At 41.5% G+C, this 15,358-nt stretch overlaps 1 protein-coding gene across 1 annotated transcript in view; it reads left to right on the top strand.

Moving 5' to 3' along the window:
- SLC26A3 (solute carrier family 26 member 3) overlaps positions 1–13,988 on the top strand; it is a 46,021-nt gene extending 32,033 nt beyond the window's left edge. Inside the window, exons 12-21 of the mRNA XM_025929671.2 lie at positions 1,341–1,436; positions 2,338–2,444; positions 3,541–3,610; positions 3,702–3,794; positions 5,097–5,192; positions 5,741–5,974; positions 7,808–7,862; positions 9,815–9,957; positions 10,082–10,147; positions 12,873–13,988. Coding sequence (XP_025785456.1) covers positions 1,341–1,436; positions 2,338–2,444; positions 3,541–3,610; positions 3,702–3,794; positions 5,097–5,192; positions 5,741–5,974; positions 7,808–7,862; positions 9,815–9,957; positions 10,082–10,147; positions 12,873–12,896 — 984 coding nt within the window. The 3' untranslated portion in view covers positions 12,897–13,988. The remainder of the gene's footprint in view (positions 1–1,340; positions 1,437–2,337; positions 2,445–3,540; positions 3,611–3,701; positions 3,795–5,096; positions 5,193–5,740; positions 5,975–7,807; positions 7,863–9,814; positions 9,958–10,081; positions 10,148–12,872) is intronic.
- Positions 13,989–15,358: the final 1,370 nt, after the last annotated feature.

Below are 15,358 nucleotides of genomic sequence, written 5' to 3'. Positions count from 1 at the left end.
ACCAGGTGAGGGGGGAGAGCACATTGTACAGAGTCCGGCAGACCCCTCGCCCGGCCACCACGGTGGTGACATCTTATGTAGCCACAGTACATTACCAAGACCAGTACAAAACCATACTCCTAACTAGATTACAGGCTCTATTCGGTTTTCGCCATTTTTTTAACTGGCAATTTCCCTTTCATGCCACCAAGGCCATTATTTAGTGCCCTAAACAATGGCCTCTGTTCTCACAGTGAGTAAAATTAACCGGTTAGATATTAAGTTCTGAATGTTACTTGTGAAAATCAAAAAACACCCAGACCAGTCAAACTATCTTTGAGATGGGAAAATAAAAGCTGTCGGGGTCTTCTTCACACACTGCGCTGTGACGGCATAACAGCGGTCGATACACAAATGCCATCGTCCATTCAGAACGAACAGCTTGAATTGGGGGTGGGGGGTGGGGGGTGGGAGCATGTTCCTACCGTTGTGTTAAAATCCAAATAAGGAAGAGAGCATAGTTGCCTAGTCCGCATTTTTTTTTCTACCAGAACTATCCTAATTCCTGCAAGACAAATGATTTCATTTTGGAGAAGCAGAAGCCCCAAGTGTTGCTGGGGTTAGAGGAGAGTTTACCACCCAGATCATTCTTCGTGAATCTACTAATCAAGTTGTATCAACATCAGGGTTTCTTAAAAGAGGTCGTGTTAATGAGTGGTTAGGGCTGGCTAATATTGGGAAATATTAATTCATTAGCATATCCACTCACTCACCGAATAAGTATCAAAACCCATCCTATATGCATTTGTTTACCAGACCGGGCGGTCCCGGGGATATAGCAGGGAACAAGACAGACATGGCTTATGCTGTGCCAGAGAGGGTGCCTCAAATCTCGGCTAACCTCAGCTTCCTCTTAACAAATGGCTGAATGCTGATCATCATCAAAGGCTTGAATTACGATTCCAGGTGTGCCAAGCTTCCCAAGGTTTTTTGGTTTTTGTTTTTAACAAAAAGCAACCTGCCTCCCCATCACCAAACAGGTTATCTTTGGGAAAAATTTTTCAAGGTGTAGGTCTTAAGAGCTGCCTGGCTCTGTCCCAAAGGACAGGCTAGTAAGTGCTTTCATCCCATCCATAGCCTGCAGCCGACACTATGGTGGAGACAAAGCCATGACTGGGAACAGGTCAGAGTCTCAGACCTGGTGCATCTTGATGGCACTGTATACCGGAAAAGGGTGTGTTCTGTGATAGGCTTCGAGGCCCTTTAAAGGACACAACTTATCTACAGCCTTCACCTTTGCTTTGCATGGCTTCTTTGATTATCTTTCAGTACATCTGCTGTTCAATGTTTTTTTTTTGCAGTCTGTCCTGGCAGCGTTAGCACTTGGGAACCTGAAGGGAATGCTGATGCAGTTCACAGAAATACGAAGACTGTGGCAAAAGGATAAATACGATTGTGTGAGTAGAGGCGACGACATTTGAAAGAGGGAGGAATCGGGACGCCGTCCTGATGCTGATGGGAAGTGCGTGTTTGTAGTGTAAGCTAAGTGCAATGTTGTTTGCCTACGTCTGTTCAAATAACTGAGCTTATTTCGCTTGCTGCTTTTAAACTGCATACGCTAACGATCATCCTCAGGGATTTTAATTTAAAAGAACGAGCCACTTGCAAGTAGGAAATGCCCATGAAACACTAGTACTCCTGTTCTTCATTAGATCACACGTTCGCTTCCAGAGGATCTGGGAGGAATTTAAATTCTGAACATTCCTCTTGGAAATACTCTAGAAAGGCTCCCCTCGCACCTGGCATGCCTTGCGAGGAGGAGAAGCAGAGTCCATAATTTTATCAGGATCAAAGTCTGGGGCATAAAAAGGTTGCTTACATCTCCTACGGTACTTAACAGGAATAAAGTAATCAGCTACACTTGGTTTACTTTAGTTCCTGATAGATAATTGTTGGGGATCTTAACACCCTTTGAGCAAGCTATGATTCTTGTACAGATAGTAGCCGTTGATTAAAACAGCAGGCCACAAGTAAGAAATTAATTTGCTGCCCATTAGTTTGCTGACTGTAACCAACAGGTCCTGTTTCCACGGTGTTAGGCTCAGTCCTCTCCTTAACTGGCTCAGGGATGGGATTAGAAATGGACCCAGTCTCTTCGGACTTGTAAAAATATTTGCATGCGTTTCTGCGGCTCCGAATGAACCCACAGAAATGACCTCTCGAGGCAGGTCCCTTGTCCTGTACACGTCCAGCCTCTGCTTTGACTTTAGAAGCTCATGCTTTCTCAGAGCTCCGGACCTAAGACACTGGACTTGAGTCGGAGTAAATTGTGCTGCATGCGTTGTCTTCTCTTTACAGCTGATATGGATCATGACCTTCATCTTTGCCATTGTCCTGGGACTCGGGTTGGGCCTGGCGGCCAGCGTGGCATTCCAGCTCCTGACCATTGTGTTCAGGACCCAGTTGTGAGTGTTTGTCGTGCTCTGCATCCTTGCAGACTTCAACCTGCCCTTGGAAGGGGAAAAATACTTGTCACTGATTAAGGGGAATGTAGTTTGGTTAACAGGCATGCTTATCTATCAAGATGGGCCAGTCTGTTCTTCCTCACGTCGCTCGCCTCAAGGTGACCCCAGAACGTCAGCCCAGGTCCCACGAGCTGTTGGTGGGCCAATGGCTTTGCCTCAAATTCAAAGAAATCATATAAATCTTGGAGCCTGTTTGCCCAGCTGTAAACCGAAAGTCATTATCCTCTGAGCAGGTTTGATGTCTTTGCCCTAGCCTTGCTGGACATGGAAATGTGTTCCCACAAAGACTGTGGGATTCTCCACGTCTAATGGAGGGCTGTTCCTCTTTAGGGGTTGCGAGATTGTGCTCCCACCTGAAAAACAGGGAGCCGGACTAGAGAACTTCTCCAAGTCGCCTCTTGTCTGAAAAGGACACAAAAGCTAGTTAGCATTCTTGATTCTTAACGTCCAGTCCAAACATCTTCCTGATTCTTACATCTCTGCCATACAGTGTCACCACCATGTGGTCACTCAGCCTGTGTTAGGTGACATGGTGTGACAGAGAAGCAGGCTTCTTGGTTGCTTTAAGAGTTCTAGAACAGAAGGTGGTATAGTTAACGTTAATACCTGACTGATGGAATACGTTTATGTTGAAATGTTCCTGCACTCTCTTACTCATTTATGTTTTCACTCATTTCTTGGGGACCCATCAATCATAGAGACAAACCAAGTGGTCACAGGCAAAACATTATGCTTTACCACGTCCTTATCACTACAAATAACCCCATCTGTCTATTTCACCGAATAACTGTGATATTCGGGATCCAAACAGCAAAAGCATATGGAAGCACTTTGTAGAGTGGGAGGTGGTAAGTGGGAGGCCCTGTTCTAGGAGGCGTGGGAGGGCAACGAGTTGTTTGCCCTCCAGGGTGCCTAATGGCATGATGAATCCCCAGCCTTTTAAATTTTGAAAGTGAGCCGTCTTTGATAGGCTGGGAAAGGTCCCTGTTAACAAACACGCACGAGTGATTCACTTGGTGTTGATTTTCCCCTACAGTCCAAAATGCAGCACACTGGCGAATGTTGGAAGGAGCAACGTCTATAAGAATAAAAAAGATTACGCTGACGTAAGGAAGATTCATTTTTGACTTCGACTTGATGAAAGATATCAATATGAACCCAATGGGCATCATCTCATAGTACTTCTCTGCCTTACAGATGTATGAACCAGAAGGGGTGAAGATCTTCAGGTGTCCATCTCCCATCTACTTTGCAAACATCCATTTCTTTAAGCAGAAACTTATCGATGCTGTAAGGTTTGAAGTTGTTACATGTATATATACTTTTTGTAACTCCACTGAATATCTAGGAGTGAAATGTTTGTTCTGCCAACAGAGGGTTAATGATTTCACATATGTTGACGCCGGATTGTGTTAGTATTTTTCTGTCCCGTGTTCCAGAACAGGTGAAACTACCTTGTAAGGGGCCCAGGCATATGTTGGGAAGTAAGGCCCTTTGGATGAGATTCAATACAGAGCCAACTTTTATCCAATTTTGCTATAGAATGAAAGGACGTATCACAGGATTTGGGGTTGCTGGGTTTTCGTAGATAGTAACCTACAGATTTTCCTTAGGCACCAACTTCAGAGACAAGAGAGTACTTATTATTTGACTGTCATTGAAGATATTCAGGATAGCAAGTGAATATTTATGATCTAAATGGAAATGAGTAAATGTAACTTACATGAATATTTAACACCAAAGGACAGCTGAATGTCCCTGATGGGCTGAAGAGAAGATGACAGAGAAGCAGCCTTTAAGGTTAAGAAACAAAAGATCAGCACTTATTCTCTAACCTGCCTTTTGGTCTGCTCTGTACTTTGCATAGAGCTTCTGCCTTAAGCCCTATTATTATTCATTTGGCGTGCATCAAATATTTTCCTACCCAGCTATTTTTTTTCAAAGATGCTATTATATTGCTCATATGGCTTTTTATATTGTCCTTTTCACTTAATCTTATCTTCCATCTAATTACATTTTTTTGTCAAGGATTTTTTTTATTACATAATGTGATTCTTCTTCCCTATGACTCTGGAGCTAAATGTTGCCACAGAACACATTTACTTTGAAAAGGAGGAAACGAAGGTTGCCCTCAGATCTAATGCTAAAATTATAAAATCATAAAATGATAGATATCGTAAAATACAATCATATAAAGTTTAATAGAATCAAAATTACATAGAAGCAGAGTACTAATTAAGTGTCACCATATCCAACAAATAGAAAGTAAATAAAATCCCCTAAGGGTTGCATAAGCCAAACACACACACACAGATTTAAATAGAGTTTAGACCTACTGATGGATAATTTATAACAAACCCGGGGCGGCACAGAGGTTTTTGCATGTTGATAACAGCACACAGCCTGAGCAGACCAGAGTCGGACACAATGTCATCACTGACGTCGTTTGAACAATTTTTAAATTTTATTACAAGTATCTTTATTACGTGCCCCAACCCCAACCCATCCCACTTACAGTTATTAGAATTCTGCACTATAATATTCAGCAGTATAATATCCAGCACTCTTGTAACATAGCAATGGATTTTTCAGGTTGGCTTTAATCCACTACGAATTCTACGCAAGCGCAACAAAGCTTTGAAGAAAATCCGAAAACTGCAGAAAAAAGGCTTGCTGCAAGTGACACCAGTAAATGTCTTCTTTTTATGGGAAAAAGTATTTTTTTTTATATTTAACAGCACGTGGGTTATCATTTCAGCTATGCATTGATTCCTGGAACCAACAGAACCTTAGCCCAGCGTTGACTGTGTATGTATACACCTGACAATTTGACCAAATTAGAGCATTTTCTCAAAAACCTTCTAGGCCTCCTTAATTCTCCTAAGGGCTTCTTTAGTCCCGTGAGAATCAGATCTACTTCCTGGAAATGAAACCAGTAAGTTTCTTGACCACATTTCTGGGTGTTACAGCTGAAGGTATATAAAACGTAGTAGTTCAAGGTGTTGGCTCCATTTCTTTAAATGAAATGCTAGGTAACAAGGATGTCATATCTTTAAATGGCTTCTTTGAGGGTCTCCTTAAAACTTTTGCTTTCCTGGGAAAGTGTTTATTTTCCAGAGAAAAGGTCATTGCTTGACCTAACTTTGAATCTGTGCCTCAGAAACCCACTGGTTATTTTTGACATATGCACTGTTTTTCTTGGTCAGAGTTATCATGCATATTGTCTTCTCTCGCAGAAAGGAATTATATGTACCAATGATGGCTTTAAAGATTCCGACGAAGAGCTGGACAACAATCAGATAGAAGGACTGGATCAACCGATCAATACCACCGACCTGCCTTTCGAGATAGACTGGAATGCCGACCTTCCTCTCAACACTATGGTCCCTAAAATCAGCCTGCATAGCCTCATTCTCGACTTTTCAGCTGTGTCATTTCTTGACATTTCTTCAATGAGAGGTCTCAAAACGGTAATTTCTTTTTTCCTAATAAAAACAACCAATCACTGGCGCCTGGGTGGCTCAGTCAGTTAAGTGGCCGATTTCGGGGCTGGAACTCACGAGCCGCGAGATCATCTCACGGCTTGTGATTTTTTGGGGCTCTGTGCTGACAGCTCAGAGCCTGGACCCTGCTTCGGATTCTCTCTCTCTCTCTCTCTGCCTCTCCCCCACCTGCACTCTATCTCTTTCTCTCTTTCAAAAATAAATAAACATCAAAAAAAAAAACTTTTTTAAAAATGGGAAGAAAAGTCAGTAACCAAAGGTAAAAAGTTCTATTTGTAGAAAGATGCTCCTTTAGATAATACACACTTAAGTAGAAGTAAATCGTCAGGATTTACATCTCAGGATATTCCATGGAGAGAGAGGGAGTGGGGTGGGGCATGTTTAGTGAAGTCTTTCAAACAGCATTTCCCAGGAGAGTGGCATATAATTTTGAAGACAACCACACCTACATGTCTAATGTATGCTGAAATTGTCAGTAGACACTCCTACCAAATTCTAGTTCTGCAGGACCTTCCAACCCTTGTGGGCACTGGATCTAAGTTGTCCTGAAATACAGAATATTTGAGAAGGTCTTGGACCAAAGTGGACTCGTGGATCCTTTCGTTTTTGTCTTTACCCATTATACACCAAAGAAACTTCAGTTGGCTGTATAAAATCTGCTCCCCGCCGCCCCCACTGCTCCGCCAAAAAAGTAGCTATGTGAAAGAAATGATGTCACATGTGATTTAAAAATAGGACTGGAACCTTCCAGTTGTACTCTGTTCTCTTTCCATGGTTCTGTCAGCATTTCAAAATAAATTAGTTTCCAAAGGAGATGCACAAACAGAAGTAAAGAAAATTTAAGAAATTCCACACTTACCACTCTTTTTCTTGTTTTTTTTTCCCCAGAAATCTGCCTACATAAAAGCTGAGCTAAGATAAGATCTATTAAACATGGGTGAACTGGATACAAAATTAGAAAACGGAATCAATTTTGTTTCCCTCAAGCTTGAAAAAAAAAATCTTAACATCACAGAACTCTCACAACTGCTTGCCTTTTATTTTCTTTCTCCGTTTTTGTGTTTGCTTGTTTTAGCTTTCAAGGAGAAACCACACACACACACAAACACACACACACACACACACACACACACACACACACACTCACACACACAATCCCAGCAGTTTAGCAGAAAGAACAGGGACTCTGTGTTGTGATTTTTTAAAGCCCTAATTGTTAACTCAGAACCTAGTAGAAGTTCGGTGTTCACTGATGATGACAATAATTTATTGATCATCTAAACGGATCAATAGTACAAGCAACTTTTCTTACCTTTATATGACCTTACATCACTACTGGTATTTATTCTTAGCCTAGAGACCTGGAAAACGTAACGGTTCATTGGTGTTAGATACATCTAGTCACTGTGGGCAGGGACAATGATGTCATTAGGGCTTTGGTTTTTTCTAATTCTGTGTAGCTAGAAAACTCTGGCCAAGGTCATCCCATAAAAGAAACAGCTTTCAAGTTAAATCAGAGTTCATCTTGTGAGTTGAAGCAGAAGATTTCCCTGTTGTCCTTCCCCGCAAGAATGGTGATTTTTAACTTGTCCCTGAGGAGGAGAGTTCCTTCCTTCGGTTTTATTTCCTTCTGTCAGAGTCTTGTTTTTAACTTTAGTTTCTCTTTACATTATTGTCGTTTTTCAAAATGTAAAAGGTTCTTTAACCAACACATCACCCATAAGGTATAATTACGAGTTTTCTTTATATTTCTCGCAAGTAACGCTGTTCGCTAAGGAAGATCTATTTTCTTTCTAACAGCTTTTGCAAGAATTTATCAGGATCAACGTAGATGTGTATATTGTTGGAAGTGACGGTAAGTTGTTTGGGTTTTTTGTTCTGACAATCACTTCAGGCTCATGGCGAACTGTCAAGGTAGACAGCCTCTCCAAAGTATAGAGCTTGTTTATAGATCAAGAAGGAAGTCCAGCGTGTAGCCAAACCAACAGAAATCCCCACAGAAATAGCCTCTTCATATTTTAGATGTATTGATATGTAATTAAATCCACTTAACAAGGTGAGGCCTATTTCAATAGGCAACAGAAGAGTGAAGATACAACCACTTTTAACCCTCATCTTCCTGAGAAAGCAGGCTTGCTTTCTCTCTTCCTCCCCTCCCCTGATTCCTCAGCCCATAATACAGTAGTTTGAGGGAAAGCATTTTAAGGAGAGGGGACAAGTGCCCAGGTCCCGAGGGAGGCATGAAATTGGCATCTTCTGTTTTTCCTCTCTACTGGCTCCTGCCCGTAAAATCTATAGATATGTTCTAGTTTCAAGGCTTGCTTATAATTAAAAATACTCCGTTGAGGTCAGTAACCCTTTAATCTACTAAATAATTATACTCCTTCCCCATCATCACAGATCTCTTTGAAAGTGTCTTGTCCTGCTGCCTCAGCTGCCTGGCATCCCTCTCTTAGCCCTGAACTAAGATCATCACCTTCCTGCCCGTTGCGCACCACACAGTCCCATCCAGGCTCTGGAGACCACACTGTGCTCCTGTCTCCTCCCCCTGCAGGCACTACTAAGTCTTGCCAGTGTCGGAAGCTTGCCTGTGAACAGACTTGCCCACCTCCACGCCTTTGTAGCTTCCCTCCTCCATCTTTCTCCAAACCTGGGCATTCTTGGCAATGGTATCTGCTCTGTCAGGTTTTCCCAGACGCCCATCAAGAAGAAACCATCTTTCCTCTCTCTGAATTTCCATAGCACGTTTTCTGTACCTGTCTTGCTCGTTCAACAAAACCCCAGGGACCTACTATGCACGGGGTCATGATTTGAAGAACCAAGAAAACGTTCAAGAAAAAACTCTGATCGCTTTCTGTCTTTATTCTTCCACATCACTTTTCCGTTCATTACTATAGGTGTATATACAAGTTCTATCTTCCTTGATGGTGAGTTTCATATGTCTGTCTAATTTATCTCTTCATCCTCCCCATTGCCCAGCCAGGGCTCTGCACATAGTTCACATGAGGTAATCTTTGGTTGAGGGATCTGTACAAACAAGTGCTGGTTAGTGCCTACGGGAAGGGGGTTTCTCAAAGATGCAGGGTGCCAAGGAAGGTGTTTTCTGATGGAACACAGCAGCTTCAAGGAAACAGACTATGGTAAGTAACAGGTCCAGCAATCCAGAACAAGAGCATGTCACTGGTCTATGAGCATATGTTCTATTTTGGCAGAACCCCAATTTTTTATAAGCCACACTCACTGTTCTCGTCATTAGCCAGGGAGAGAATCCACTAGGCTCCCAACTAGAGCAAAAACAGATTGCTTTTCTTCTAAGAAGTACTAAAAGCTTTCCTCATTTCAATCTTTTCCTTCATTCTTTTGACAATGGGGCATTCAATGTATACTTTTACCAGAAAGGTATCCTTTCGGGGCGCCTGGGTGGCTCAGTGAGTTAAGCATCCAACTTCAGCTCGGGTTAAGATCTCACGGTCTGTGAGTTTGAGCCCCACGTTGGGCTCTGTGCTGACCGCTCAGAGCCTAGAGCCTGTTCCGGATTCTGTGTCTCTCTCTCTCTCTCCCTTTCTCTCTCTCAAAAATAAAGCTATAAATAAATAAATAAATAAATAATAAAAAAAAAGTATCCTTTTGTTCCAGAAAACACTAAACTAATGGCACACTGGTATCACACCATTGCAATCCTCAAACACCTAACCGAATACAAATGAACCGCACCTTGGCGAATGGAAGTTCAAATCTGCCGTCTCAGGAAGAAGCCCGTGGCCACACAGGTGCTTCTTCCTGTGATTCTTCCTTTCCTCTCTTTAGATGATTTCATCGAGAAGCTTGTACAGTGTGATTTTTTTGATGATGAAGTCAAGGACTCCATCTTCTTCTTAACAATCCATGATGCTGTTTTGCACATTCTGATGAAGAAGGATTACAGTGCTTCAAAGTTTAATTCCAGTCAGGTACCAGCTCTCTGGTGGTTTTCTTGTTTGTATAAAAACCATCTGTGATTACATTTGCCTTTCTTTTTCGACCTTAAAAAAAAAAAAATGTTCCTAATCCATAATTCCATTCTGGTTTTCTCAGGAAAAACAACCGAAATTTGATTTTACCATAAATACAAATGGAGGATTACGTAATCGAGAATGTCAGGTAAGATTCTTCAACAAGTGTAGCTTTGTCTGGACAACAGAACAGCAAAGCTGAAAAGCAGTAAGGCCTCTTCCAGCATGCTGCAGAAAGTCCGGCACTAGTTTGAGCCCCTGTGCTTCTTCCCTAGAAAATGGAAACAATGCCAGTTTTCAAAGGGACCTGGCGGGGGGGGGGGGGGGGGGGGGGGGAGGGGTAGGAATAAACTCAGACAGGACAAAAAAGGATAGAAAATAATGATATTAGATCTCTTTTAGTGCAATATTGATCATGTAGAGAAAGATCTCTTTGTTTTTTTTTTTTTAATTTTTTTTTCAACGTTTTTTATTTATTTTTGGGACAGAGAGAGACAGAGCATGAACGGGGGAGGGGCAGAGAGAGAGGGAGACACAGAATCGGAAACAGGCTCCAGGCTCCGAGCCATCATCCCAGAGCCTGACGCGGGGCTTGAACTCACGGACCGCGAGATCGTGACCTGGCTGAAGTCGGACGCTTAACCGACTGCGCCACCCAGGCGCCCCAAGATCTCTTTGTTTTTAAAGTACTTACAACTAAAATCTTATTCTAGGCTTGGGGCAGAGAAAGGGATGCTGTTTCCACTTACAGATGAATTAGTGAGGGTGCTGAGAAGCCAATACCCACTTCCTGACTCCCAGATGCACCCAGGAAGTCCCTAGCACAGGGTCCAGTGCAGCAATGAAAGTGAGGTTCCTCTCCTTCCTTATTAGAAAGATTTGTCAAGTCACTTAACTGAATAGTTCTATTTCATTTTAGAACATTCATTTCTAGAATATTCAGTCCTTTAAGGAAATGTCTCCAGTTTGGTAAAACCAGAATCACAAGTCAAAATGGGTATCTGCTCCAGGTCAGGTACCTGGCAGTTTACATTCAATATCTCATATCTTACAACAATACGCAAAGAAGATATCTTCATTTCATAAATGAGAAAATTAGGAAGGGCTCAGAGAGCTTAACTAATTTGCTTAAGGTCACACACCAAAGTGACAGCAACAAGTGAACCAAGATCTGTCTGATGCCAAGACCTGGGCTCTACTCACCAGGCCATACTGGCTCTATCCTTTGGTGAAAGACTAATGGAATTAGGGTCCTAAGAAAGAATCTAATGATTCTCTTCAAGTATGGGAGGTGGCTGGTGGTGTTTCTCTTATTTGAACAAAGGATTAAGAAGAAAAGAAAAAAAGGAATTTACATTAGAAATGAAGAAGTATATTTCATAAAATAACCCGAGACCATTATTAAAAGTTATGTCAAATAGGGGCGCCTGGGTGGCTCAGTCGGGTAAGCATCCAAATCTCGATTTTGGTTCAGGTCATGACTTTGTGGTTGATGAAATTGAGCCCCACTTCAGGCTCTGTGCTGACAGCATGAAGTCTGCTTGAGACTCTCTTTGCTCCTCCCCTGCTCACATGTGCGCTTTTTCTCTCTCTCTCTCAAAAAAAAAAAAAAAAAAAAAAAAAAAAATTATGTCAAATAGAAAAAGGTTCTATGAAAAAGCCATCCCAGGAGCTAGATAGGTCTCAGTGAGAGCCCAGAGCCCAGCATCCAAGAGCACCAGTCATGTTTCTAACCAGCCATGTTTCTCATGGCTGCATTCTAGAGAAATCCACATGTGGCACTTTGCCTGAGCCCCCTACAAGGAGAGCCTTACTAGAAATCCTCTCCCCAATGGCTGGATTCAGAATTGTTACCAAGTTTTACTTTTTATTTATTTATTTATCTTAATTTTTTTTTTTTTTTTTTTTTTTTTTTTTACCATTTATTCAGTTTTGAGAGACAGAGAGAGACAGAGTGCGAGCAGGGGAGGGACAGAGAGTGAGAGCCAGAGAGGGTGGGGCGGTGGGGGGGACAGAATCTGAAGCAGGCTCCAGGCTCCGAGCTGTCAGCACAGAGTCTGGCGAGGGGCTCAAACTCACAAACCATGGGATTATGACCTGAACCGAAGTTGGCTGCTTAACTGACTGAGCCACCCAGGCACCCCAACCTGCAACGTGATCAAAGCTTCAGAACTAACTGTCTAGCAGAATGTGGTCAGTACCATCCTGTACCTGTTTCCCATATTAAAACTAACAAACAAAAAATTTAACACCAATTCCCTACCTCATCACTTAGAGGAAGATAAATAAGGTCATCCGTGGTGATTCACAGAAAAGCTGAAAGCCAGTACACATAGCCCCTTGGAGCTTGTGTGGCCTCTGAAACAGTTGTGAAGGAAATATATTGCTACAACCATTATATTGATGATTAAGTTAAATCAGGCCTTTGAAAGATACACATATCACAACATGGTATCCCATGGGTCTATATGAACCAAGTTGCAATGGAAGGTACATGATCATTACAATTCAAGACGAGGGGCACCTGGATAGCTCAGTCGGTTAAGTATCCTACTTCAGCTCAGGTCATGATCTCACAGTTCATGGGTTCAAGCCCCACATCGGGCTCTGTACTGACAGTTCGGAGCCTGGAGCCTGCTTCAGCTTCTGTGTCTCCCTCTCTCCTTGCACCTCCCCCGATCACACTCTGTCTCTTTCAAAAATAAACAAAAACATTTTAAATTTTAAAAAATCAAGATGAAAAATTTGTCAATGACTCTGATAAATTCTAGGTCTTAATTTTAATAAAATGGACTATAAATACAAGATAGGATTATTGAAAGGGATAGAAATTAACAAATCTTTTAAAACAAGAACTTTCTATCTTCTTCCAGGTACCAGTTGAAACAAAATTCTAATCAACACATAACTCGGAAGGACCCTCATCTGACTGTCACATAAAGAACAACCTTATACCCAGAAAGTTATTGATAAGTTCATACATTGTATGAGGAATATTTTTACTCAGCAGAATTATGTTTCAGACTTTGGAACGAGATTGTTCTAGCATCATATATTTTTCACCTATCTAGTATAAAATTTTGTAAATACTCTCAATTTTTTATCTTGTAGATTTCTCAAAGGAAGACAATTTTTTGTTTATATGTATTTTTATAGCACTGACAGATTTCCCTCCAGGTCACTATACCTTCATGCATATGTTTTGCACTGTATTTACACCACTGCTTTGAATCTCGTAATTTATACAGTTCATATTGTATAAATTCATACTATATACAGTTCATACTGTATACAGTTCATGCTGTATACAGTTTATACAGAACTGTATACAGTTCATACTGATATATCTCCATTTAAAAAAATTCCATTGTACAGTGGATATGTCTTGTTTTGTTAAATTTGGTAGCTTTCTGGAATATGCTTGTTGTGGGTCCCCTTGGTAGAGGTCTGGCTGGAAACCTGCCACATGAGAATCGTCTAAAACTTCTGCAGTGATCCTTAACTTTGCCCAGAGTTTGTGATTATCACTATAGCTTTTTAACGCATTCAACAACCTCCTATCCAGACTTTGACACAATCCTTCTAATGTCATATCTGTAACTATACTAAGCTTTGGAGGCAAGTCCTTTTCTTCCACCTGGTAGTATGCAAATTGTATAAGCTAATGAAGATATAAAATGAAAAGGCAAGAAGGTGAAAAATGAACAGAAAACATGATGGGTAAACAGTTCTTTCCAGTCTTAGAGAAAAGAAAAGATGGTAGGACCCAGTTTGACTTTTTCCTCCACTGCTGGTCATTATTTGTAACACACAGGGCAGAATAATCACTCTAGAGCTCAATTTGGCTAGAGAAGAAGATTCCGCATACGCGCTTCTCTGTTTTGCTGGCATTGTTCTCGGTACAAATTTGTATTTATTTTATGTAACAGATAATTTTGTAACTTTGTAAAAAATAACTTTGTCAATGGGGAAATCCCAATTGTTCTAGATCTCGCCTCTGAAGGTTTATTGTCAAAGCTCCCTCCCACTCTTTATTACTGTCTTTACTGAAAGGGCTTGTCTATTAGACTTAAACCAATTACAGTAAGGTAAAACAAAATTTATTTACATAGCTAGTCTTAAAAACTGGAACGTAAGCACTCTTTGAAGGCACATTTCTTAAATTTCTGAGTCATGCATACCTTATAGAGCTTCCTGCGCCCTGCAGACTTTAGGGAAACACACACACATTTTAGACATGATTTTATATATGATGCGTTTGTATAGGATACTCCATGAATGTCAGATTAAGAGCTCTTTTTCTGTAGAGGTCAGGGAATAGGAATTGGACACATAAACCCATTTCATCCATCATTTGGGGGTGGGGCCAAAGCCCCACACGGGATCGTGGCTGATGTCTGCATCTTCCCAAATAAAGGTACTCTTTACACCCTTCTCGCTAACCAAAGAGCCATGGAGCACTCCAAGCATGGTGCCCCCATTTCAGCCTATTCAACCTTAACATCTTAGAGGTTCCCTTATCCCCACCCTTAAATGTTTTTTCTCCCTAGGCCTCTAAGGTGGATATGCTCTGGGTATACGTGGCACTCGGCCTCTACTTGCCTGCCTAAAAGCAATGATTGGAAATTGGTACAAAAATCTGATCCCTGATTTAGGAAGAGGCCAAGAGATCATGTTGGAAGATAAAAATAAAAGCGACATAAATCAGAGCAAGACTGAAGGGGAGAAGATACCCAGTACTGCAACCAGGAGACAGAACAGCTTGGGAAGAGACAGATACATTACTGAAATTAAGAAAGCTTGAAGCAGGGGCGCCTGGGTGGCGCAGTCGGTTAAGCGTCCGACTTTAGCCAGGTCACGATCTCGCGGTCCGGGAGTTTGAGCCCCGCGTCAGGCCCTGGGCTGATGGCTCAGAGCCTGGAGCCTGTTTCCGATTCTGTGTCTCCCTCTCTCTCTGCCCCTCCCCCGTTCATGCTCTGTCTCTCTCTGTCCTAAAAATAAATAAACGTTGGAGAAAAAAAAAAAAAATTAAAACAAAAAAAAAAAAGAAAGCTTGAAGCTAATAACGTGCCAGTTTATCCTTAAAATTTTTTGCCAATAATTATTTAAGTATTTGATACACATTCTTATCTAAATGCAGTAGCTTAAGGGGGGTGGGAGGGAGGAGAGGGTGGGTGATGGGTATTGAGGAGGGCACCTTTTGGGATGAGCACTGGGTGTTGTATGGAAACCAATTTGACAATAAATTTCATATATAAATAAAATAAATAAATAAATAAATAAATGCAGTAGCTTACCACTCAGAGATGCAAATGAGAGGCTTTAAATGCAAGCTTGGCTTTACACTACATAAAGGACA

The sequence above is a fragment of the Puma concolor genome, chromosome A2 (genome assembly GCF_028749965.1).
Source record: "Puma concolor isolate L17-30 chromosome A2, mPumCon1.1.hap2, whole genome shotgun sequence".
Classification (NCBI taxonomy): Eukaryota; Metazoa; Chordata; class Mammalia; order Carnivora; family Felidae; genus Puma; species Puma concolor.
Note: the sequence above shows the minus strand (reverse complement) of the source record. Positions and strands in the feature narration are given on the sequence as shown.